We start from the raw sequence: 24,667 nt of genomic DNA, 5'->3' as shown, positions 1-24,667 counted from the left end.
CCAAGCTGTCACAGTCGAAAAAGTCTCGACTCAAAGCATGTACTTACAAGCGGCGACGAGACCATTTTTCTTTAAACAGCGAGAAAAGCAGAAGAAGCACAAAGAGAGAGACTAGGACCAGCGCGCGTGACAAGTCATGCGTGTCTGCTCTCGCACGCGCGTGCCACTGCACTTCCCTAACTCCAAAGTGGTAAGTACTTTTAGATTTAGATTTGGACTCTCCAGCCCAATTTTCGATGGGATGGTTTAAAAGTTTGCTAATTTTTTTTCAGTCTTTCTTTTGGACTCCTTTCGAATTGCTTTTGTGCCGGGCCTTATTACTAAAATGCTGAAAGGGAGGATTTTTAGTACAGGTCATACTTTTTAATCCTTAAAAACAAGCATTAACAATGAAGAAAAAAATCGAGCTCGTTCCATTGCGCCAACGCAAAAATAGTTTGAATAGCCGACCAAAGAAGGGAACCAAAATCGGAAAAAAGTGGCGCCAATTTCCGCTCCACGGTTTACACTCCCAGCAAGGCATCTCACATGACTAACCTCAACCAATCAGGTACTTTGCTGCGGTTGAGCAAGATGGCGGATTGCTTGAAGCTTATGCCGGATCCATCAACTAGCGTTAGATTTGGCCTGAATTCTTCATAACAAATGCACTCCTATAGATTTTCGAGAGGTGTTCGTGCTGTCGGAATTCGCAAGTCTTCAAGGAGGTGACACCTAAGGCAATACAGTGGAGGTTTGCGGGTTTGAAGTGGACGGGACACGATTTTGAAAGTTGTATCGACAAAACTGTATGCATCGAAATTTGGATGGGATCTAGATGGTAGTTCAACAGTTACTGGACGAGGTAGATAGTTATTGCACTTTAAAATTATATTATCCAATTAAGAGACTAACTATCGACTCTTTATGCTATTTTTGGCGTGTAATTCACAGCACAAATATCAGTCTCACAGTAGCTAAAGATGTTGCAAAATGTTATCGTTGCGTTTTTGATAAATTATGTTTATTATGAATTATTTGTCAGCCTCCCCTCGTACAAGCGTGCTTCCACGGTGATGCTACCGAATTACGGACGTTGATAAGCCGAAACGAGGATGTAAATCGCCAAGTAAGTAAAGTTGATTAAATCAGTCTCACTCTCTTAATAATCGAATTTTTCGGGTCACCGAAGAAATGTCAGTTGAATGTGCATCATCAAGTTCCTTCTCTTGAATAAGGCAAGCTTATCAAATATTTAAATAATTCGTGTAACCAATAATAAAACTCAAGTTTGTTGTCAGCTGAATTCTCAAATAAACTGCTGTTTTAGATGTGAATAACTGATACGTCGTTCCTAATCAGTACATGTCTATGAAATGTCAATGTTAGATTTTAATTTCAGATAGTAAAAATTCCTTCCACGGTTGAGCAATCTTTTTGTTATTACCTTTTATTTTGGTTCCTAACCTTTCTTATTCATAACCAGGGATTGTACAGTGAGGAAATAAATAACAATTTAGGCAGAGAACTTTCCTCTTAAGATTAGAAATTATCTGTAGCATGTTGCTCCCTTTCGAGGAAGTGAGTTTAAGCTGTTAAATAAATGTTTTTTGTTTTTTTTTTTTATCAGGGAAGGGTTGTATATAGTTAGTGTTGTGTGGTAGAAATATAACACCAATGTTTGCACAATCACAAATTGCTGTTGCCAGTTGTTTTCTGTTTACCTGACCTAGCATACCAGTCCATAATACAAGGCTAAAAATTGGCCATCGCATGGTTGCCAGTGGTGAGTTAAAACTGACCAGGGCCACCAAAAGTTAAGGTTTGAATGCCTGATGTGCGACTATGCAACAGAATTTTGAAAAGTTGCAATGTAAATAATGCGAAGTACAAAGTTAAAAATAAAACTCGATATTTAGTTTAATTGGACTGCCTTTCTCTTCATTTCTTTGCCTGGACTCTAAGATCATCCATTTTAGTGAATTTTTAGTTCTGAAGTGGAAATTGCAAGCTGTTTTAACAGTGATTTCATGAGCTTGTTCTTTCCTTTTAGTTAACGCTCCATTAAAAGCCATGGGGCATTTATTCAAGTTTTTCATTTTTAACTAGAGGAAATCAAGGGCTATTTCATTTTGGGAGGGGCCACTAAGAATTCAAAGAAACTGGCCTGACTGACCACCAAGCACTGGAGTTAATTTTTAGCCTTGATAATATGGGTAAAAATAGACTTTATTTTGGAGTCTGTACTATTGATCCGTTTTAGAAACTGTTGGCTACTGCAGGTAGATAACGAAGATTGAGTAGTTATTTTACTATTGTATACCATTTTAACGTAATTGCTTGGACAGTGTAACATACAAATATGCAATGGTATTACACAGTAGAACAGGGTAGTTTTAAAAATATGAGGGAAAGGAAAGCAAAAAAAATAGCTGCTTTAAAGGATATAAGCTTTAAGTCCTTTAAGCTTGACATTAATGCAAGGAACTTTCAAGTGAAATTTTGTTTGTCATTAAAGACACTGAAACAGTAGTGTTTGTATTGATTTTGTAGCATGTGTTTCAAGAACTATAAACCAAAAGACTTGAAATTAAAATGATAACAGAATCTTTCTTTTGTTATTTATGGCTTTACATATATTGTGCAAGCAGACATTTTGGTTACAGCAGGTATTTTTCCTTGCCCCTTCAATGCTTACTAAAGTATTTGCAAGTCAAAAAATAATGTATGTTAAGCATTGCATTGGGTTTAATTGTTGTTCCCAACTTGTGCTGTGCATTTACATCACAGATTTTACCTGACAATTGTTTCAACATATTTTAAGTTGTTCCTGACAAGCTTTGTTAATCTCTAGGATGAAGAGAAGAGGACAGCCTTACATGCTGCAGCATATTGTGGAGAGAGTGACTGCATTAGCATTCTTATTGCTCATGGTAGGATTTAGTCACCAAATCACTACACTAAATTACAGTTTTACCTTATCATGAAGAGTCATCACAGTTCAATTGTGAAGGGACTTTGTTCACTCTTGAAGGTAGCACATGTCCCTCAAAAGCAGACTGTTTTGGTTATTAATTTTTACAATTACTCTGTGTTGTATTTGGGCAATTTTGATCAGAGGGGGAGGGGGAGGAGGAGGAGGATTGTAGTCACTGTCTAGAGTTCTAGTGAGGGATTTGCTACCCAGATCTCCATTTTGTAACTTTATTTCAGACTAGAACATCAATTTTTCTATACCAGCTTTTGGATCTAGGCTTCAAAATCCTCGCCATTCATATGATTTCTGAAAATTAAACTTGATTTACACTGATATTACCATTTGGTTAAGTTTGATTAATCTTTGCATCAGAACTGAAAATTCCAATCTAAAATTGTTAAACATTTTGGTTACTCTTCTCTCTTTAGTATTAACTTCCAGTGAAAAAGAAAAATATGTTTATACATGTCATGGTTCCCTTGCAGTACCACAAAGCTGTGTGGTATGACAGAGAAAAGTGATCACTCTGATGGCAAATTTATTTTAAATCTCAATAATTTCATTCTATTGAAATGGTGCCTTTTTTTTCCTCAGGAGCAAGAGTAAACACTAAAGACAGTAAATGGATGACCCCTCTCCATCGTGCCTGCGCCTCTGGTAGTGTGGTATGTTCTTTAATCCTTTACACCCTAAGAGTGATAAGCATCTTATTTCTCCCAACAGTATCACTCCTGAATCAAACATTAAGGTAACAGAAATAAACGAAATGATCATCAAGTGAAGAAGCTCTTGATTGTTAAACAAATTCTCCTTGCCCTTGATGAGATCAACTGTGGGAGTTTTAAGACCACTAAAATTAATGTGTACATGAAGTATTCTAATTGCTACATGTATCTATGGCGTAAAGTTAGTAGCATACACATATATATATGAATGTACTTAAACATGCTATTTTTCAATTAAACAGACAACCTTTTTATTTATTACACATCCTATTATGCTATCCAGATTCACTGAGCAGAAACATTGCCTTCAAGGTCTTGTCTAAAAAGCAGATTAAATAAACGAAATCTGATTTTTCTTTTGGGACTGCAAAAAAACAGTGGCTTGCCAGGGTCAGTGAATAAGAAAATACATCTATGCTTGGCTGACTGGGAAATCTTCTTGCCCTGTTGGATGAGACAAATGTTTTTGTTAGTTTGTCTGGTTCAAAAGATAGACTTTTCCAGTTTAAAGGATATATCCTTTACTTGCAGGAGTGTGTCAGGGCGTTGATCAATAGTGCAGGGGATGTCAACGCAAGAGACAGAAACTGGCGGATTCCTCTGCATGTTGCTGCTAGCAACAATCATGTGCGATGTGCAGGTAATTGCATAATGTAACCAATATTGGTAGGGTCTTCATGGAGCAAGTGTGGCTCTAGCATTGGAGAAGCCAAGTATTTTAATAACTATATCTTTTTCCTACAATTGTTTTGAATTTTTGCTTGTAGAGGTTCTTATTCCTCACCTACAAAATGTGAATGTGACAGACAGAGCTGGGAGGACAAGCTTACACCACGCAGCATTCAACGGCCATGTTGGGGTATGTGTTGGAATTTAAAATTATATTTATGTTGATGGAACTCTCCTTCTTCATCTAGTGCTCCCCCTTCTAATCTTGTTCTCATCACAGGTTAATTAGCTGATGTTTTTAGATCTTACTCCAGTGGATTACTTAATGTTGTCTGTGAATCCTGAATTACATGTACATGTATATCAGACGTATACTTTTACACATACCTGTATCTGTGCCAGCCATTTATTCTTGATTCACTTTCCTTGAAGTGTCTTCCGACTCTCAGCTGCTGATAAAATGATTTTACTCAGGCAGGTACTTGCACATGCATGAGACATGAAATGGTTACTCTTGAGTAAACTTGGAAATTCTTGTTTTACAGATGGCACAACTTCTGATAACCAAAGGGGCCCACTTGAATGCTGGTGATAGGAAGGACAGAAAGCCATTGCATTGGGCTGCACACATGGGTAAGTCATGTACAATGTACTTGTACGTGCAGTTCAATCTCTTGGTCAGGTCTGGTCAGAGATAAACAAGTGTTTCTTTGTCTTTAAACCAAATGAAAATAGGCAAATATCATTTACTTATAAGTAAATGTATTTAGGGATTTCATTTTATTTCTTCTTGGGCTAAGGCTAGTAATATTGTATGTGATTTTGTAGGACGCATTGAGTGCGTAGAAGTTTTGGTTAAATCTGGAGCCGAAATTGACTGCAGAGACAAAAAGGTACAACCTTTATATTTTGTGTGCGTTAATTAAAGAAATAAGAGTTGGCTACAAGATTTTAGAACAGTTTATTTGTGGGATAACATTTAGGGTGACCTAGAGAAAATGTTTGTTCCTGATTTCTGAGGAACAAAGGACATGTGAATCTCAAGACCACCTATTCATAATTTCCAATGGGACAAAAGTAACTATTGCTATAATTTTCTTTACATCATTTCTCCATACGTGGCCTCTTTAGAGTTCTTTTGTTAGCAAGAATCTTTCTGACTTTGGTAGGAAAATCCTCAAAAATGTTTTTAGAAGCCACACAACACAAAGCAGTCCTCTTTCTTATGTTCTATGTTCTATCCATCAGTATGGCCAGTTTGACAAATTGATTGTGAACAATTGTTGCATAGTTGTATAACTTAGATAAATTCTGCTCTTTTTTTGTATTTGGTTCTGTTGTAACTTGTATGCTTTTCTGACCTTGCTTCACCAGAAATCTTACTTAAACTAATGTGAGATTTCAGTAATGGGTACAGCCATTGAATGGATCAAAGCCTGAAATGAGTTTACTTTTGGGAATACAATTTGGGCTATGCACAGAATATTTAAAAGATAATGTTTGAACTGTATAGAAAAACTTCCTTTTGCTTTTGTTTGCATAGCATTACACACCTCTCCATGCTGCAGCAGCTGGGGGACAGTTAACCACACTGAAACAGCTGTTAGGACATGGAGCATCAGTAAGTTTCTTAAGAAAGATAAATTTAATGATCTTAAGAACATTCATATTAGTAGAGACTTTAGGGTAGAAGATTGCAATATAATACTGTACAAGATATATGTACATTAAAATCCTAAATATGCATCTTCTGACAGTGTTAATGGTTTATAAGGTACTTGTAGACCCTTTCATGCTTTCAATTTGGTGAAATTCTTGATAGAATATCTTGTGAAATTAATCCTGTTGGTTTTTTCTGTTTTGTTTGTTTTTTTGTTGTTTTTTTTTTTTGCATTCAATAAAAAATTGATTACTGCGTGGGAATAGAAGTGTTACATATGTTTTAAATCCTGCCTCAAGTTTGTGGAAAATAGAAACCCTTAAAAAAAGTTTGTTCACATTCAAAGCATCTAGCAGAAGTATAGGGAGCCACACTTTTTCCCAAATTGATTGTATTTACCTTTCAACAATTGAATTGTTTCCTCAAAAATTTTCATCTAGAGACTCAAAACTTTCAAGTATTTAGGACCAAGTTTCTGGTAAAGACTATCCACTTGTATTTGAGCATTTTGTAAACTGTTGTGTAGAGACTTTAGCTTAGGCAAGAGCAAGGGTGTGAGTTATGTGCCTACAGCTGTAAAGAGTACAGAAGTTACCCAGAAGCAGCCACACTCCTAAATCATCTAAGATGGAATGACCAATCACGAACAGTAGACTACTTAAAGAACACTACTTTATCTACATTTTGTAGTTGATCAATACATATTCAGGTATTTACTTTGTTACTTTGCAGGTAGATGCCCCAAACTTGAATGGTAACACACCGCTTCACATTGCGTGTCTCAATGGACAAGACATTGTCATAAGTGAACTGATGAGCTATGGTGCTTCTGTGAATGCCACTAACAAGAAAGGCATGGTATGTGTTGTTAAACTTCACACCAGGGTGTTTCACACTTTAACCATTTAAATGAATTAGGTAATTGGATGTAACATGGAGCTTGATCATACATGTAAAACGAAATGACTCCTAGAACTGTTTATTCATTCAATCCTGTACATCACTTTGATTCCTTTGTGGATGAGTTCACTGATAAAGATGTTGCTAAGTGACTTCCTGGTCCAGTTGGCCAAGGCATGCTGCAGAAGTTCTGATTTTGTTTAGCCTATTTTGGGTGGTATCTGTAAATGTATGTGTGCAATATTTGACTTTGCCACAAATAATTTTGTATTTATCATTTCAGACTCCATTACACTATGCAGCAGTGTCAGGGCAAGGTGATGTTTGTCTTGAACTGCTCCTGAATGATGGAGCCAGTCCTAACTTACAGGTGAGGAATGATTAATCTTATTACCAGTTTATGATGTTTGTTAACCCTTTACACCCAAACATCAGTATGCAAATTCTCCATACTGTTCTCTATACATTTCCTGAAGTGCTGACAAGGGGAAATGTGTTTAAAAATCAAGAGCTTTATAAGTTGGTGATCATTTCCTTTATTCTCGTAACCTTAATGTTTGATTCAGGGGTGATATTGTGAGGAGAAATTAGAAGCTGGTCACTCTTAGTGGGTTAAAGGGTTGATAATAATTATGTCTCTTGAATTTATCATTATCTATGTATAGTAAGATTAGTTTAGATTTATATACTCTACTCTGTACCAACAAATAACAAAGAAATCATTTGTTGATAACAATTACAACAGTGCAAGAATGGAAGGACTCCACTTCATTATGCTGCTCTCTATGGGCGCTGCTCCAGAGCTCAAACCCTTCTCCAGCAAGGTAACATGTATTTGTATATATATGGACATTTCTTTGTTACATGTACCTTTTTACTTCCATGTGTATACACTTTATGGCCATAATGTTAATTACATTGGATTTGCATGTTCTCACCACTGGGAAAACTTAGTGATTAAATACTTAGATTCAAAAAAGGTCTTTGATGTCCAGAAAGGAAGAAAAAAGTTAAGCTAAAAATTGTTAAGTTCTGTTATCAACCATAGATCTTTTCCAGTGTTTGTCATTTTCTAACAACATGTGTGTTAATTGAATAACTTTTGGACACTTTATTATTATTTTCATCTGTGCATGTGTACATGAATTGTTAGATTTGGGCAAGGCAGAGGTGCACTGTTCACATGTGATATGTGGGTAAGGAACTATGAAAGATTCCATATTAACTAAATTTGTTGTTTCCCATCCCTGTTTAAGGTTGCTATGTAGATGCAACAGATATCAGAGGAAACACTCCTTTACATATCACTGCATTACATGGTCAAGAATTATTACTAAGTGTGCTGTTGGCCAGTGGAGCAAACCACACAAGGTGAGTGATTGAGTGAGTTTGTGGTTGAATTAGCTTTTTCCAAAACATATGCGTTACCCATAATTAGCATTTATGGAAGTTATCTTTAAACTCTTTCAGGCGAGGATCATTTGGAATGTTACCTCTTCACATGGCAAGCTTAGGTGGTTTCACAGACTGTTGTAGAAAGCTGATATCATATGGTAAGTTTTAAATGTGTAGTGAAAAGAATTCAGGTTTAAATTGCTAGAATTAAATTTCTTGTAAAACTTATATGTAGGCTATTTTGTTCTTAAAAAAAGAATTGTGTTCATGAGAGAAGAAATGTAAACATTGAGGCAAACTTTGTTTCTGCCATGCCCAAGAACTCTTAGATATTCAGGACCCTTTATTTCCCCTTCCAATTGCAATCAGTTTCCTTACAAATTATGTAAGAGAATTTGGTGATGTAGTAAGATCACTCTCTCCTGCTCATGACCTGTTTGCCTTATAATGTTGCTGAAAATTTAAGAAAAGCACTATTTGGAGTTTAAGTTGTTTAATTTGTTGCTTTCTTCAGGTAATGATGTGAATGCAAGAGATGATAATGATCACACTTGTCTTCATGCTGCTGCTTGCAGTGGGTCAGTCACACACAAATGTTGTTGTGTAGAGTTAATGAATATTGTTATAGGCCTTCTGATGGGGTGTACTTTGAAAAGAAAACTGCTTTACAATGTAGAAGTGCAGTGTTATATCTATTGATACAAAAGTAATTAAAATAAATCAGAATAAAAATGCACACGTGTTGCATTTCCGTGACCTGAAACCTTCAGCACAGCACTATCTTCCTTTTGTTCATAATTATGTTCATATGTGTACTCTAGGGTAATGAGTATTTTAAGGGCATATTCATAATTCAGTCTTCTTTTTTGTGTTTACAGAAATGTTGAATGCTTAGGACTTCTTTTGCACAATGGTACTAATCACACTGCTTTAGACAAGTTAGGCAGGTTGGTATGATTAGTCCCCTATATGTGAGTTGATTGTTTTTATTTTTGAAAATTAATGCTTTTCTTTTTTATGTTTCTTTGCCCATCACTTAGTAGCATTTAGCACAGATTTAACATTGCAGTGTTCTACACTGTACTGTTGAAACAGGATCGTGTGATATCAACAAAAGCTTTTGATTAGGCTGTTCCTTGTTGCATATAAAAAAAAAGACCCAAAAGGTTTCCAGCAGCTTGTGAATGGTTTATACAGATAAGAAAAATTTGCATGTAATATGTGTTACCTTGTTTGACACAATGCTTGTTTCAGAAGAATACAGAAGTTTATTTTACCTTCACCAGATTCTTTTTCACATCCCCAGAAGAATTTTTATGGCAATGGGTTGACACACTTTAAGCATTTACATGTATCATGGCTTATGAAAGCAAAAAACTAAAAATCAACTTACTTGCTGAAATGCCAACTCAATCAGCAAGATCAAATCAAGTTGAGGCATGTTCTTGCACTTGTTTTTCTCAAATTGGTTGCAATTGCACTGCATGTTTTGCCTCATCTGCATGCTTTCATTTTGCTGTAACTCTTCAACTCCCAAAAGTGACAAACATGTAACTTCTCCCAATAATATCCATACATTGCTCAGCAAACAAGTTAAGAGAATACTCAAACTTGTTACTAATTTAAAAGGAATTGTATAACAAATAGAGACGAGAATTAACAACCAGGTGATGGGAGGTGAAGGGTTGGGATCAATATCAGTATCTGGGCAACTGCCCACCTACCCCTCCCCTAACCCAACAACAGTTAATTGAGAACAAGTTAAGGTTAATGTTGGGTTAGGGGATGGGTAGGTGGGCAGTTGCCCAGATACTGATATTGATCCAATGGGTTGAAAATATCAGGTACATGTAGTTGGGATAGGCCTTTGACCAAAGGTGAAGTAAGCAAGTGAAGTTGCTGTCATAAGCTGCTGCTTAATTAATGTTCATTACTGTGAAGTTGGCTTTGAAATTCATTGCTGTCATACTGAGTTGCCAAGTTGTGTACTTGTACTTGGATGACCAGAATTTTTTTTTTCCTTCGCTCTCCTTTTCTCTTCTCCTGAGATTTAAGAGATAATTGTTACATTTATTTAATTTCTATTGTTTACAGAACTGCCCTTCACTATGCAGCTGGTCATGTACAATACTTTTGTGTTAAATCACTGGTAGCTACGGGCTGCAGTGTAAATCAAGTGGACACAAGAGGCTGCACTCCTCTGCACTATGCAGCAGCAGCAGATGAGGAGGCCAAGTAAGCAACACCTTTATTAATTCATCGATGAACACGAACGATGAGAACTACTGTCTTCGGCATGTTTTTGTGTCTGCGTTTTGTTACGTTCTGTCGTATCCTTTTTAGGTGTGTGGAAAACTTACTACGAAATGGAGCCAATGCAAGTAAAAGAGACAAACAAGGTTACAGTCCAGTACACTACGCTGCTGCCAGAGGACATAAGCTGACACTAGAAATGGTATGAGTTATTTTATTGTCATATTCAATATTATTGTTAGTCTTATTACTTTTAATATTTTAAGGACCGAGTGGAGTCCAATGTGGAGTGGAGTCTGTAATCATACGAGTGGTTAAAAAAAATCGGACCCGCAAGATATAATTTTTTATGCAACATTTTTTGACGGAGTTGTGTACAGTTTAAAGGATGAATACTATTTTGTATTGTTTCAGTTGTTAGATGTAGCTGCAACAGATCTTCTTAATAAAAGTTCTGGTTCCCCAGCAACCACCCCACTTCATTTGGTGGTAAGTTTTCTATGTCATTCATTCATTTTTTAAATCCTCTGTGATGATCCTTCAATATATTCAAGCATGTGGATTAGGAGATGAAAGAACTAAGAGATTTTAACCCGATCTTTTTCTTATGTAGGCCTACCATGGTCATTACCAGGCTCTTCAGGTGCTCCTTGAGTCTTTCTTGGACATTGATATAAGAGATCATAATGGTAGGGTGCTTCTCGAATGTACTTGTCCTGCATGTGCATGTTGTTTGTTTTTTTTTGGTTTTTTTTTTTTTTTTTGTAATGCTGTAGTACTTTCTATTTTCTGTGTCTTGGGTTTTTAAACCCTCCAGAGTCCTTGTCACCAGCCTCGTTATTAGCGCTTCAGCACGAGCGTGAGAGTATGACGCCTTGAGCGGCGCGAGCTGGCGAGAGGTCTACGAGGGTCTAGCAGTAATAATGAAGGCGAGACTTCCCGCAAAACTCTTTCCGACTTGTTTCAAATCTTCCCGTAGGCAGAGAAACGCGCGTCCTGCAGCGCTGATAACAAGATTCTGGTGCTAGGCTACTTTGTCACTAGCTATGATTTTATGTTGATCTGATGTGCAGTTGTTAGCCTTATCAGCAGATAAAGTTGACGTATAGCTGCGAAATGATCTCATTGGCTTGTCCGGAAGCTGTCTTGCAGAATATATGCGAAATACTGAACATGGAGGGAGAAACTGGGGAGCAAACTAATTTTTCGCTTTAGGGGCAGCCAACGCGAATAACTTCTAAGGATTTTGCAAGACCCTCACTCGGTTTTATATTAGACTGTTCCAGGAGTTCAGTAAGTAAAGCAGAGCGCGACAGTAGCGATCAGTAGCGGTGAAGTGAAAATAGAGGGAGGCTTGGGTCGGGTCTCGTGATGTACCCGAATCGAATCGACCTCAAACTTCCCTCGTGTTCGCTCTGCCATTACTGACGCGCCGTTTACTATTGTGCTCCGTGTTACTACGTGTAACTGAACGCCTGGAACAGGCTAGTTTTGTAATTAAGTGAGATAAAAAGCTCTCCATCATCTCATTTATTGTTCAGACTGACGCTTTTAAGCATGAAAGAAATACTATATCGGTTCCAGGCCTTCAATTTGTTTTGTTTTGTTTTTGTTTTTTTTAATTTTAGGTCACACCCCCCTTTACCTTTCTTCTTTTCAAGGACACGCGTATGTATAAGTATTCTCTATGTTATGAAAATAGTTTATTTGAGTACTTTTTCAGGAATGCGAGAGATCAGAAATTCTTGGAAAGGTAGAGCTCTGTTAACGCGTTTGCCAGACCTGTTTAAGTCTTTAAATAAGTCTTCAGCGTCTTTCGACGCTGAATTGACAACTGCTCTATGTGTTGTTGTGTAATAAGTGATTTGTAAAATTATTTTTCGAAATTTCTTTTTTATCTTACAGCGAATGTGTAGAATGCCTTTTAGAACACAATGCCAAAGTATTAGTGTATGATAAAATAACAAAGAGTACGCCTCTGCATGCAGCAGGTAATTTTCATGTTGATCTTTTCACCCTCCCCTTTCCTCCTTTAGGATAACTGATGGTGACTTTTGCTGTTTAAATTCCGTCTTAAGGGTCTCCTCCCGTGAGAAAAACAGTTTTTGATTGCGCTCTGGCCGCGCGAGAATTGAGCCGAGCGGGTGACTTTAAAATGTCAATCGAGGGTGAATAGGCCAACTCACTGGTATCAATAAAAAAAGGGGGGAGATATATGCTTTGTACTCAAGGAGGCCCCTTGGAGCCAAGTTGCAAATTCGTGACCAATTTTGAACATTTCTCCTGAAAGGTAAAACCTGACTTTTCCCCCAAATATAACAATTATTTTGGTAGTTACCTGATATACACCATCCTCGAATGAAAGCCATGCGCTGATTGTGGCAAAATTATCAATAAACGTCGCATCCTATGGGAAACATAATTTTGTTCGAAGATTACAGGATAAAAAGTAACAAGTACGGCACCATTCAGTAATCTACATCATCCTCAAAAATTTGTATCAAAATAGTGAGGTAGTGGAACTTAAAATTTTTCAGTTTCCAAGTTGAAACTCCCTACACTGAGAAACTCTCTCTGGTAAAAAGTGACGCAGGTCAGGCAAAAACTATCAGTTGTTACGTCGTAATTAATACACCATTTGTCTCGTTGTTTACAGCTTACAATGGACATACCGATTGCTTGAGACTTCTACTCCAATACAGTAACCCAGAGAATGCTTTAGATTGCGCTGATGCAGATTTAAGGTTTGTTCTCACCTTACATGTATGTCTGCCCGTTGTGTTATTCTATCTTGTTCCTTGCCTGAAAGTATTGTCCGTCGCGTTTTCGTCAAAGTTAGGCATGGTGCATAGCCAATAGTACTTGAAGACGAGTATAATTGTAACTTGCTTCTTAATGAAACCTTATTTGCTAATGGAAAACTCTCTTTCATAGTAAAATGAAAGTTAGAGTGAATTATGACTAGGGTTTCCATGATCCTTCATCTGTCAATTATTTTTTTGATACGTCAAATCTTGTTAGGTTGTTACTTTTAGCGTAACAGTTTTCTGTCCTGGTGTCTCTGCAGAACACCCTTAATGGCTGCTGTGGGGAATGGTTTTGTGGATTGTGCAAATCTTTTGCTCGGTGAAGGAGCCAATCTTTTAGCTTTGGATGTAAATCAACGTAGTGCTCTTCACAGAGTTGTAAGTAGCCGCCGTGATGTAGCGTAATTTTTCCTTATTTTACAAATTTTGCCACATACGCACTATATTTTTAACCCTTTGACCCTAAGCATCTTAATTCTCCTTACAATGTCAGCCCTGAGTCAACTGTTGAGGTCACAAGAATGAAGGAATTGATCATCGACCAAAGAATCTATTGATTGTTTCACAAATTCCCCTTGTTAGCACCTCAGGAGATGTATAGAGAACAGTATGGAGAATATGCATACTGATGTAGGCTGGAAAGGATAGATTATAAGGATCATAGCAAATTGTAATTAAATGAAACGAAACCTCACGATATTGGTGGATTGATGAGGGCGACAAAAAAAAATCAGTGAATGAAAAAATAAATATGGAAGACGGAAAAGTTAAAAACGGATTGAGAAATAATGAGGTTGAAATATCAGCGCAGGAATTATTTATTATTTATATATGAATATATATTATTTATTTATTAATTATTATTAATAATTATTTATATATGAATTATATAATCAGGATGGTCAATCCGTGATATACATGTAGATGACAAAAACTTGGGGAAATCATTTGTAACAATTTTATCGCTTTTATTGAGAACCTGAAAAAGCTTTTTCTCCTGACATAGGGCATCTGACCTTCTGTTTACCTCTTTGCCCCAGACAGGGCGTGAAATTAACTTTTTTTTCTGATAGCCACTTGGCTCCTAAATTCTTCAAAGCAGTAGCCAATTCAAAAAAAGTTGGTCGCCATCTTCAAAGACAAACAAAATCTTTCTTTACGCTGTCAGCGTTCTAGATAGGCCCTCCAAAATTAAGTTAGGGAAAAGATCTTTAACGTGCTACAAAGTGGACATTAGGATGGATTATTTACAACGTTCAGGCTTATCTAAATCCAAGATGGCGTCTAGTTATCGATCGAGATGCATGTGCTACGTTTTGGAAACAAACTTAACGAGGAAGTTTGCCGCGGATTTATCTTTGCAAATTTTTTTAATTCTCTATATCTCTTGGTAAGGTTATAATGAAACGTTCTAGTCGCCAATTTGGCGACTAACTTTCAGGATTTGGTCGTCAAAGTGAAAAATTTAGTCGCATTGGCGCCCGTATTAGGCGCAATTTCACGCCCTGCCAGATGCTGGTGGTACGGGGAAAGATTGCGCCCCGAATGCCTCAAACTACGATAGTGCGATTTTACAATTGAGTGTCGAAAGTATTCCGGAATTGCTTTGTTTTTGGTTAACTTCACTCTGTGATTGGTGCGGAAACCTCGTGACACTTCCTCAACCAATCAGAAGCAAAACTGAAACCAATCACGACTTGGTCGGTCGCGTTTTCCCGCGCTTTAGGCATTTTGATTGGTTTTTTACTTTGAGCTCTCTTAAATATAGTTTTCTTGCTTCTGTCTGGTCCTTGTGATTAATTTGGGTTTGGTTTTACGACAAGCAATCGAAAGTGCTCTATTTTGCTACTAATATTTAATTTTCTTTCCACGCTGAAGGCCGCTAATGGTCATGATGAGTGCGCTGAATCTCTTTTACGCAGAGAAGCAGATGCACTTTGTAGGTGAGTGTAGTGCTCTGTTTGAATATTGAATCGTATTACAGCTCATTGCCTTTGACTACACGAAGCCTAACAGCTTTCCTCGACCGCTAACTTGATATTGACTCAGCTTAACTACTACTGAGGCCTTAGTGGACGTTTTGCGGCTGTAACATATGGTTTTCGCGTTCTAACAGGATATCGGATTTTTCTTTATTTTGTCAGAGATTGCAACGGCCGCACACCTCTTCACTTCGCAGCAGCTTGTGGTCACGTTGGTATTCTAAATGGTCTTCTGCAGGTTGCAGGTAGTGGTGTACACATGGATAATCACGGTTATACACCTCTTCACTGGGCTTGTTTTAACGGTACGTATTCAGAATATTTAGAACTGAGTTAAGACAAATGTTGCTAGTTCTCAAATTCTTGGAGTAACTTGTGAACTGTTTGTAAGCAGATCGTGCACGTGTTTAGGAATAATTCATCTCGTTATCATCTAAAAAGAGTCGTGTAAGAGCTACCGAAGTATTACTAGATTATGTTCAAGTTCTTCCTGTGTCGGTCAGTTACGATATCATGACCGTGCGACCAAGATTTATGCCCGAGACAAGAAGAATCATCCGCCATCGTGAAAAATGATTCGAGTACGCGGGTGTCTCTCGCCATCCTTGCGTTTTTATCTGAAGTGCGAGCGTCGTTTGGCTTCGGAGGTACTACGCCCAAGTGCAATATCCTCACTTGTAGTTAAGCTGTCATGATGAATTCCTTGTTAGTTGTCCCATTTACCGGTCAAAATATTATTTATTTAGTATATGCTGTTTGTGATCTAATTAGTTTGTTAGCGAGGGGACAAGAACGAACGTGATAACATTTTCCCTGCTCTCAGCATGTATTTTTGTGGCTCATTTGATATTATTGTAATAGTTTGATAATATTGATAGTAGTGCTAAATCATCAACTGGGACTCTCTCTCAAGGCAAGAATTATTTGAGCTCTCTCTTTCTACGCTGACGTGAACTGCACTTAATCTTTAAAGATCATGTCAAAATATCTTGCTAAAAACTAGCGTCCCTTCTGGTGGATTTACCTTAGGTCATCTCTCTGATTATATCGTAAATATCTCGAACCCAAGTATATTGCACCATTTTGGTAGAGTCCTAAATGTTTGGAAACAACGTGAACTTCATCGTGTATCAGTGAAGCATCATGTTTGAAGTTGATGCGTTCGGTTAAACATGATTTTCATTTATGATAGCCTCTAATGAGTTTTTCTTTACTTTCCAGGTCATGATACATGTGTGGATTTATTGTTAGAGGTAAGAAGAGTATTCTGTTTTGTCTTATTGTAGTATTCTTGTATCATTGCTTCGCATTTGTTGTATTGATGACCAGAATTCTTTCCTCCTCAAAGCGAATTGTGCATACAGAATATTTTTAGTCTTCTACTCATATGAAATAACAGCAACTAGGGAAGACCCCTTTTCTGACGTCTCTCAACTTTGGCATATGCAAAGGTTCATTTGGATAAATCTCAGCTGGTGTCTTTTTGAAATTCACAGGGTGACCATTCGAGAGTATTTGATGGGAACCAGTTTACGCCATTACACTGTGCGGTGTAAGTATTCAGTGTTTGACCCCAGTGGGGCCCTTAAGTTGAATGAACCCTTTAACTCCCGTGAGTGATCAAGACAGAACTTCTCCTAACCATATCAATACAATATCAAGAAGACAAGTGATGAGAATAAAGAAAATATCATTTGGGGAGTACTAGTTGATCCAATACAAAATTCTCTGAATTAACATCGCAAGAATTGTTTGTCAGAGAGTAAGGGGAATTACCAATGAGATCGTGGGAGTGAAAGGGTTAACACTTGCACGTTTTCTTTAACAGAGAATAATGGTCCAGAAAGCATTTAATTTCTATCTCTGCAATGCAAAAGTTCTATAAGTCCTTTTTATGTGACTTCTTGCGATTCCAGTGTGATATCTTGCAAACAGGTTATTAGAACTGACAAGCTTATCAGGTATAGATGTTCGTTGATTAAAAACCAAACACTCACAAACACATTTTCTCGTGTTTGATTTACAAGTAAATGTATCGCAATCGGAAGGGAGAATTACTGTTTGGATCCTAGTTGTAAAAAGGATCATAGAGGGACCTCAAAAGTGCATTTGTTACCGGTTGTGAACAATTGGAATGAGTTACGATTGGCTTGGATGTGTGTTTTTTGACCGGAAAAGATATTAAAAAAGAAATCTCGAAATGTCTGTCACTCTCACCATTTTCCCGCGTGCTTGAGTCGCCCAGATAGCGATGTAGCTAACCCTAACCCTAACCCTGCTCTTCTCTTGCAGTGTAAATGATTATGAATCATGTGCAGAAATGTTACTTGACACATTGGGCGACGAGATAGTTAACTTGTGCGATAAAAAAGACAGGTAAGTCAAAAGCGTCTTTGAGGTTATGAGTACACTGCATGCGGCAAATATTTACCAAGATAAAGAGGGTGTTAGTGCAGATTTTATTTCTTTAACTCCTACATGTGGCTCTTTCATTTCTCTCTGTTTCTCTCAGCGTCTGGCCCCAGTTTTTGGAAGGGTCGACTTCGCTATCCACCGTGTAATTCTCTAGCCGGTGGATACCGCAGTACGTTTTGTTAACACGTTATCTTCCCTTGTAACGACTGAGTCCCGAGGTATAGATCCTACTAGCGAATTGTCGGGTCCGACAACGTCGGGAATAGAAGGGAGGGGGGTGGAGGTAACCAGCAGTTATTCGCATCAAATTGACTGGAATAGTATTACATGTAGTCAAGTGAGGCGTGCATCCTGGGATAAGTTTGGCGGTATGGGCTTCTGGCTGGTGTGCGATCCTTTTTTATTTACGTGAGATCCCATTGTATTCACTCTACAGTGACACATTTAGATCATGTGACCTTCCAGAGTTGCATGAATGTGGGTGAATCTTGAGTAGCAATTTAAGAGTTTTTTTAAAGACTTATACATTCAAAGGGTCTAGAAAACCGCTGAAAGGGGCTGGAAGCAAATGAAAGCGTAATGTTGGCAACTGCATGGTAGGCAGGAGGTGTTATTGTTCCTAGTACAGTTCATCTCGTTATTATCATGCAACAGCAATATAAGAACAGACAAAACGTTTGATGGAATCGTCAATTCCTTTCAATGCTTGTCAGTTCTGTGACAGTCATAGTTGTGTGCTAGTTTATTTGCATAGTAAGGGTGACTTTTAAATGGTTAGCGAAAGAAGTCCGGGACTGCATTGGCTCGCTTTACGTTCAACCAATCAGATGCAAAAGTGATAATAAATCGTGATTCTTCGACCTGCGTTTTCCCGCGTTCTCCTTTAGTTGGCTCTTTTCGAGACTAGCCTTTCTTCTTAATGACCTCGGTGATAACTCTGATTTTGTGTTAACGAAACCCAATCGAAATCCACTCCGTGCCAAAAAATTTTTAAATATATTTTTTAACCATTTGTTGATTGCTTCATTTGTGTGTTGATATCTTTTGAAAGAGTTAATCATATTCAAAATACTCTTTTACTGCTGGCGTGTTGCCTGCTTTTAGAGCGCTTTTCGATGGAGTGCCGTAAAACCAAGACCAAAGCACTGACAACGGCCAATGAGAAGAAAGGAAAATCGGTTGAACCGACGCTACTGCAAAAAGCGCGGTACAACGCGGGCGACCGAGTCGTGATTGGTTTTGGTTTTGCATTTGATTGGTTTAATGAGTGACGCGAATTTTCCAGACCAATCAGAGCGAAGTAAAACAAAAATCAAGCAATTCCGGATGACTTTCGACGTTCAATTGAAAATCTCTCTAATGTCCATATCACTGATTGTCAATTCCAGAACTCCTGTTCATGCTGCGGCTTTTAACGACCAAGTAGACTGCCTGCAGCTTCTGCTAGCAAGGGGAGGGAACGTAGATTCAGTTGATCAAAGCGGAAGAACACCTCTCGTAATGGCCGCTGACAATGGTCATGCTGGTTCAGTCGGTGAGTATCGTGTTGTCTTTCCAAATGCCGAAGCAGTGTTCTCCATTTCGGGCGGTAACCTATAAAATTTACCAACGGTAGTACTTCTTACTACCGTCTAAAATGACTTTGAACTCTAGAAAATTGACAGGTTAAAGGGATTGCTTCACTGGTTTGAAAATTTCTTTTACCTGTCGAGCTCAAAGTGAGGGAGAACACTGCGAGGTTGTTTTTGTCTTATCCCTGTTCCTTTTGTCTATTGTTTAAAATGGCTCTCATTGATTGGTTCATGGAACATGATAGAAATATGGGCGTATCCTCGGTGTGGTTGTATGGGCGGTTATTTTTGGATGAGTGCTGATTTTCATCCTTGTTTTGCTGTAACGTTTAAGTGAAAGAGCTAAGTAGACTAAACAGCTTGTTATCTTGCTTTCCAAGAAGAATAAGCATTAAGTAGAGTTTTACTAAATGAATGTTTCTCGAAGGTTGCAGTAACTTAACGGGCCTGTAGAGCTGTTCTAATTTTCATTCCAGATGGGGGTTTTAAAGGTTTTGAAAACGGTATATAAAAACTATCATCTTAAAAATCCAATTGGACTGGTTAAGGTGCCAGAAACTGCTTCTCTATTGTTTAAATTTTGATTTTAAGATATGGTTCGGGCCCGTTCATTTACCGGGACTTAAGAGAAACGGGCCAAAGGCCCCGGTTTGTTGATGGGTGGATATTACTATCCTCTACTGACAACAGTCCTTCTCAGGACTACACTCAACCGAACGACCAGGCTGCACTTTCACATGTTACCCCCGGGTTCAACCAGTTACAGAATCAACAAGTAAAAAAATTGTAATTCCTTTAAAAAAAAAAAAAGTGGGCATTTGACCGGCAACTTTAGGTTCATTTGTTTGTTTGTTAGTCGTAAGGTGGTGCTTCTCAGCAGACGTTTTACAACTTGTTTTTTTTTTTTTTCTGATACAGAATACCTAGTAGGGGACGGTGGAGCAGACGTTAATATAGTTGATCAAAGTAAAAACACAGCGTTGCATGTGTCGTGCCGTCAGGTGAGATTTCAATTGTTTTAACCCTTTTGTACCCTAACAATAGTATTCATATTCCCCACACTGCTCTCTCTACATTTGCTATGGTACTGACAAGGAGAATTTGTTTGAAAATCAGAAGCTTCTGATATTGGTGATCAGTGACCTTTATATTTGATTCAAGGTTGATATTGTAAGGGGAAATCAGAAGCCAGTTACTCTAAGGGATTGAAAGGTTAATCGTAATTGTGTTGTGTTTTGCTATCCCTCGCCTTCCTTCCCGGTTCCCTCTACAAATTAGGTGGAAACTTTTGGCGATTCGTCTCCACCGCTTGAGTTCATTTGAGTGCGCAAGACTCTTTTCATGATCTTTACCAAAAGACGCTTGCTCTGACGTAATATTTTTCATACTCCCATAGTAATAAAAAAAAAATTAGTAACATTTAATCTCGATAGCTTCTGCTGTTTTGAGTGTTTGCATATTTATCCAGTCTTTCTCCACTTCTCAGTCATTTAACTTTTTTTACTTTTTATTTACTATGTTTGTTCGTATCTGTTCGTTTGTTGGCTTTTTCTCTTTTTTTCATCTTGTTTTTTTGTATTTATTTTTTAATTGTTTCTGTTCTGTAGGGCAACACTGCTTGCGCTTTATTGATTCTGGACAAAATGGAGGACTTGCATCTCAGCCTCGCTAACTCTACTCTCCAAACGTAAGTATTAACCACGATACGAATATGTAAGTATGACTTGTAACCCGCTCACACAAAAACTCTATGGTATTGATATTGTTATAAAACTTGTAAAGACACGTTTCAAAGTCCTCAATAATTACCTATTGTGTGCCAATATCCCTTTGTGTGCTTGAAGTTATAAGTCTGTTAAATCCATTCTTCAAAATGTTGTGAGGTGGACGTCATCCTGAGTGAATTTGTAAATCACACTTCTCCTTATCTGTGTCTCGTGTCTCCTCCCTCATTCTGCATTTCTCATCCAGTTTCCCTATCTCTTGGCTCGTCTCCTTCATCCGCTGTCCCTCTTTTACCATCGTGTGTTCCCTGTCCCTTCAGTTTTACCCTTTTCATATGTCCTGTCTCTCGTGTCTCTAACTTTATAGGCTTTATCTCTAGTCTCTCATGCCGTCTATGAATGTAGGACGTAGGACCCGCGTGAAATCTCTACCAGTTCTTATCTGGAGCACTGTTTTTAAAGCTTTGATGTAAACTTTGCAACCTCTTTCCTTCTTTCCTTGAGCTTGGCTGGAACAGTATCTAAAATCTGAAACTCGTCCACGAAACAATTTTTTTTGTCATGTTCTCACAGACCCTTACACTTATCCGCAAGAAATGGCTTAGTTCCTGTTGTACAGGAGCTCATAACAAGAGGGGCGAATTTACTAGCCGAAGATGAGGACGGATATAATCCTGCCCTCGCTTGTGCACCCAACACACAAGTAGCCGACTGTTTGGCCCTTATCCTGGCAGCCATGATACCCAACTTGGGATCTCCGAGGGCAACCTCGGAGCGTCTGGAGGAGACAGACGACCACTCAGACGACGACTTATTAGATTTTGTGACGCCCTCAAGCAGTGCTACGGTGTGACGGAGACAATTCATCGGCGTATTTTTATTATAATTCTAGGAACAAACATTTTATATTTCAATTTGTCTGAAAGAGTTCAGCCCTTATTGGGAGGTACAAATTTCACGGGTGAAGGAAATTGTTACCGTGCTTTTTCCAATTCCGTTTTCAAATTACAGCTGTCCCTTGCAGCCACAAGAACAAGGTATTTGTCAAATATAATATCGCTTCAACAGCAATTTACAGTATCGCACAAAGGTTTCTTACCAAAGGTGACGTATCCTGATGGCGAGAAGCAGGGTGATACGTCTTGAATTTACCGCCATTTCCGTTTCCATTTTTTTCTTAGGTATTACATTAAGTACTGTATATTCAGCGAGAAAAAGCCGTTATGAAATTTGCCAGTCGTAGTTTGGATGGAGCTACAGACGTGAGACCTTAGTCTTTATTACATAAATTCGTTTAGTGATTCACACAGAAGTCTATAGCGAGTTCAACGAAATTGTTCGCTCTCTTGTAAAACCCTTTTTCACCTTCTGGAAAACGTCTTTTTTTTCTTTACTCTCAAGTCTCACATATGCAGCATGTGCAGCTCAATCGAATTCAAGCCATGAAAATCGTTGCAAAAGATTTGAAAGATGGCAATTAATAAGTAAGGATGAAATAATATGCAGTATTTATGCACGAAGGGAGATCCCTATCCAGTCCAAACTTTAATGCCCATTCACGCCAAAGCCTAAACCTATTTTGTAGCTGTAATGTTAAACATGGCTTTTAGTTGTTGTTGTTAATTTTTCCATAAAAGCTGCCTAAACCGATCTTTGTTGCCTTCAAATTTAGCACATTGAAAACTATGGAAATTTCAGTTTCACAGTCGTCTCCTTCTGGAGGCTGACTAAACGCGCTTTGCTGGTGTGAATGGGGTATAAGTCCAGATTTTCCAGAAAAGAATCTCCATTCGAACTGATTACTTTACACATTCAATTGAGAATTGCTTCACTGTGTCAGCTTTTAAATGCTTGTTTTGTTTAAGTTGTAATGGCTATCAAAATTGCCCATTCCAGGCCAGTTTCATTTGATATTTTTGTTTTGTGCTTTGCATCGGGTTAAGGTATGTAATGTACAGATATTTAAAATTATCTTGAACAGAACCGAAGCAATTTCTTAGTGTATTTTTTAAACTCATCACCTCGGTATCAATTGTATCATATTTCTGACATCGTTTTGATTAAGAATGGTTTTTACCATTTTTTTTTTGATACATCTGTGTTATTAAAATGAATATCAAAATGAATCGCTCATCTTTTCTTGTAATGTGGTCTTCTTTTTCTTTTGGAGATACTTCATTATTGATCTCTACCTTGGGTCGCTATCATTTGAATTTTTCTGTGTATCTTTTAATTTAAATCCTTTCTCAAAATCTCTTATGAGAAGGAAAACGTCAGGCAAACATTAACCAGTTTTGATACCCTAAATCTGAGAAATAACAGTCAAAATTGTGGAATGAAGTATTTGAGGTTGGTTGCTCCGGAAATCGTCAGAGTTTTCAATTCCTCCTAGGCCTTCAAAGCTAAACGTGCAAGTTTACCTCATACCGCGTCTTTATATTTTAAAAAGCTACCGCATTATTCGAAATTGTCCTCGAATTTTTCTAGGAAAATGGAATATAAATAGTGTCATTTTCAAATCGCAGTGAACAAATTATTTTCGCCCAAAACAGTCGAATGATTTGTCTCTTGCGTTTAGCTATTGTCAGTGCGACTTCTATGACTAGTTGAAAGAGACTCAGACGGAAGTGTTCCTCCCGCCAAAGCCGGGTATGGTTCTCACCAGAATTGACACAAGACAGACCAGAACCTCTACGGAGCCTTACTCGTTCATTGCCATACAGTAAAACCCGTAACTCAAACTCTTGAGGGAAACGGCAAATGGTTCGAATTGCAGAGGTTCGAGTTATCATGGTTGGTGTTTAATTTCAACAATCTTCTCAATAATTAATAAGGAACTATACTTTTACTATGGTTGCATAATTAACAGTCGTTTTCGTATATTTAGTTTGGATAAAAAATATTTACTTACAGTTGAGAAATCCCTGTGTATAGATCAGCCTTGAAACGAACGAAATTTTGTAAGGATTCTTAGCATTAAAAAGTTAACTTAGCGCCTTGAAACAGGAGCACTTTTAGAAATTGACTGAAAATAAGAGTGAAAAGAACACAAGCACAAATATACCAAGGCACATAAGGTTCGATGGAGTATTTTAAAAGAAGTCATTTTAGATAAGAAAGGTGTTTTATTTTCAGTTTGGAGGAAACTTCAGTTAGACGTTGAAATGTTACACAATGACATATTAATTTCGACTTAAAGTTTTCCGTCACAGAGAACCTTAGTACAATGACAATATACTAACAAACGGTCGGAAATGAAAGGCGCTATTTTGTCTCTTCAGCTGCTCGGAGAAGAATAGTACTTGCCAATCATTTCCGCAACTTGGAGGGATTTCCAATCAGCGCGCGCGAAAAACACTATTGACCTGCTGTGTGGTATGTACTTATTACCTTTTACCAATTGGATTGAAATTAATTGGATGTTACCGCCAGCACCTCCTAAATAAACTATCTTTACTCACAACCACCCACTTCAAAGAAGTTATACAAATTACTACCAACGAGAACGGTAAGGAAAGCAGGTGCGTTTGTCATTCTCGAAGTGTTTACTATTACCATTGGCAACTTTTTTTCAAAATGAACATGTTGTGGAAAAACTATAACAGAGTGA

General features: G+C 37.8%; 2 protein-coding genes across 2 annotated transcripts in view; both read left to right on the top strand.

Moving 5' to 3' along the window:
* The first annotated feature begins 530 nt into the window (after nt 1-530).
* LOC113685229 (uncharacterized) lies at nt 531-23,183 on the top strand. Its single transcript, XM_089182513.1, has 33 exons — nt 531-844; nt 1,025-1,108; nt 2,834-2,912; nt 3,551-3,621; nt 4,213-4,321; nt 4,449-4,540; nt 4,896-4,983; nt 5,179-5,243; nt 5,894-5,971; nt 6,743-6,868; nt 7,194-7,280; nt 7,656-7,734; nt 8,167-8,281; nt 8,381-8,463; nt 8,820-8,883; nt 9,184-9,252; nt 10,400-10,540; nt 10,649-10,760; nt 10,973-11,047; nt 11,172-11,247; nt 12,187-12,226; nt 12,464-12,549; nt 13,215-13,302; nt 13,626-13,743; nt 15,244-15,308; nt 15,510-15,652; nt 16,569-16,600; nt 16,844-16,899; nt 17,640-17,723; nt 19,151-19,296; nt 20,252-20,334; nt 20,941-21,020; nt 21,631-23,183. Exons 1-33 carry the CDS (start codon nt 818-820, stop codon nt 21,908-21,910), a joined length of 3,021 nt encoding a protein of 1,006 aa, XP_089038639.1. The 5' UTR covers nt 531-817; the 3' UTR covers nt 21,911-23,183.
* A 1,404-nt stretch (nt 23,184-24,587) lies between these two features.
* LOC149039821 (cannabinoid receptor 1-like) overlaps nt 24,588-24,667 on the top strand; it is a 1,157-nt gene continuing 1,077 nt past the window's right edge. The window contains exon 1 of the mRNA XM_089182516.1: nt 24,588-24,667. This exon is cut by the window's right edge and continues 1,077 nt beyond it. The gene's annotated coding sequence lies outside the window, so the exon portion shown is untranslated.

This window comes from Pocillopora damicornis, chromosome 9 (genome assembly GCF_964200805.1).
Source record: "Pocillopora damicornis chromosome 9, jaPocDami1.2, whole genome shotgun sequence".
Lineage (NCBI taxonomy): Eukaryota > Metazoa > Cnidaria > Anthozoa > Scleractinia > Pocilloporidae > Pocillopora > Pocillopora damicornis.
The sequence above is the reverse complement of the archived record's forward strand: the minus strand, read 5'-3'. Positions and strand labels throughout refer to the sequence as shown.

Bases quoted from the DNA above. Each gene is read 5' to 3' on its own strand.
- LOC113685229 (XM_089182513.1), top strand. From the start codon at position 818: ATGGTAGTTCAACAGTTACTGGACGAG. The intron at 12,227-12,463 runs GTATGTATAAGT...TTTATCTTACAG, and splicing joins TCTTCTTTTCAAGGACACGC to CGAATGTGTAGAATGCCTTT. The intron at 16,900-17,639 runs GTAAGTATTCAG...CTTCTCTTGCAG, and splicing joins ACGCCATTACACTGTGCGGT to TGTAAATGATTATGAATCAT.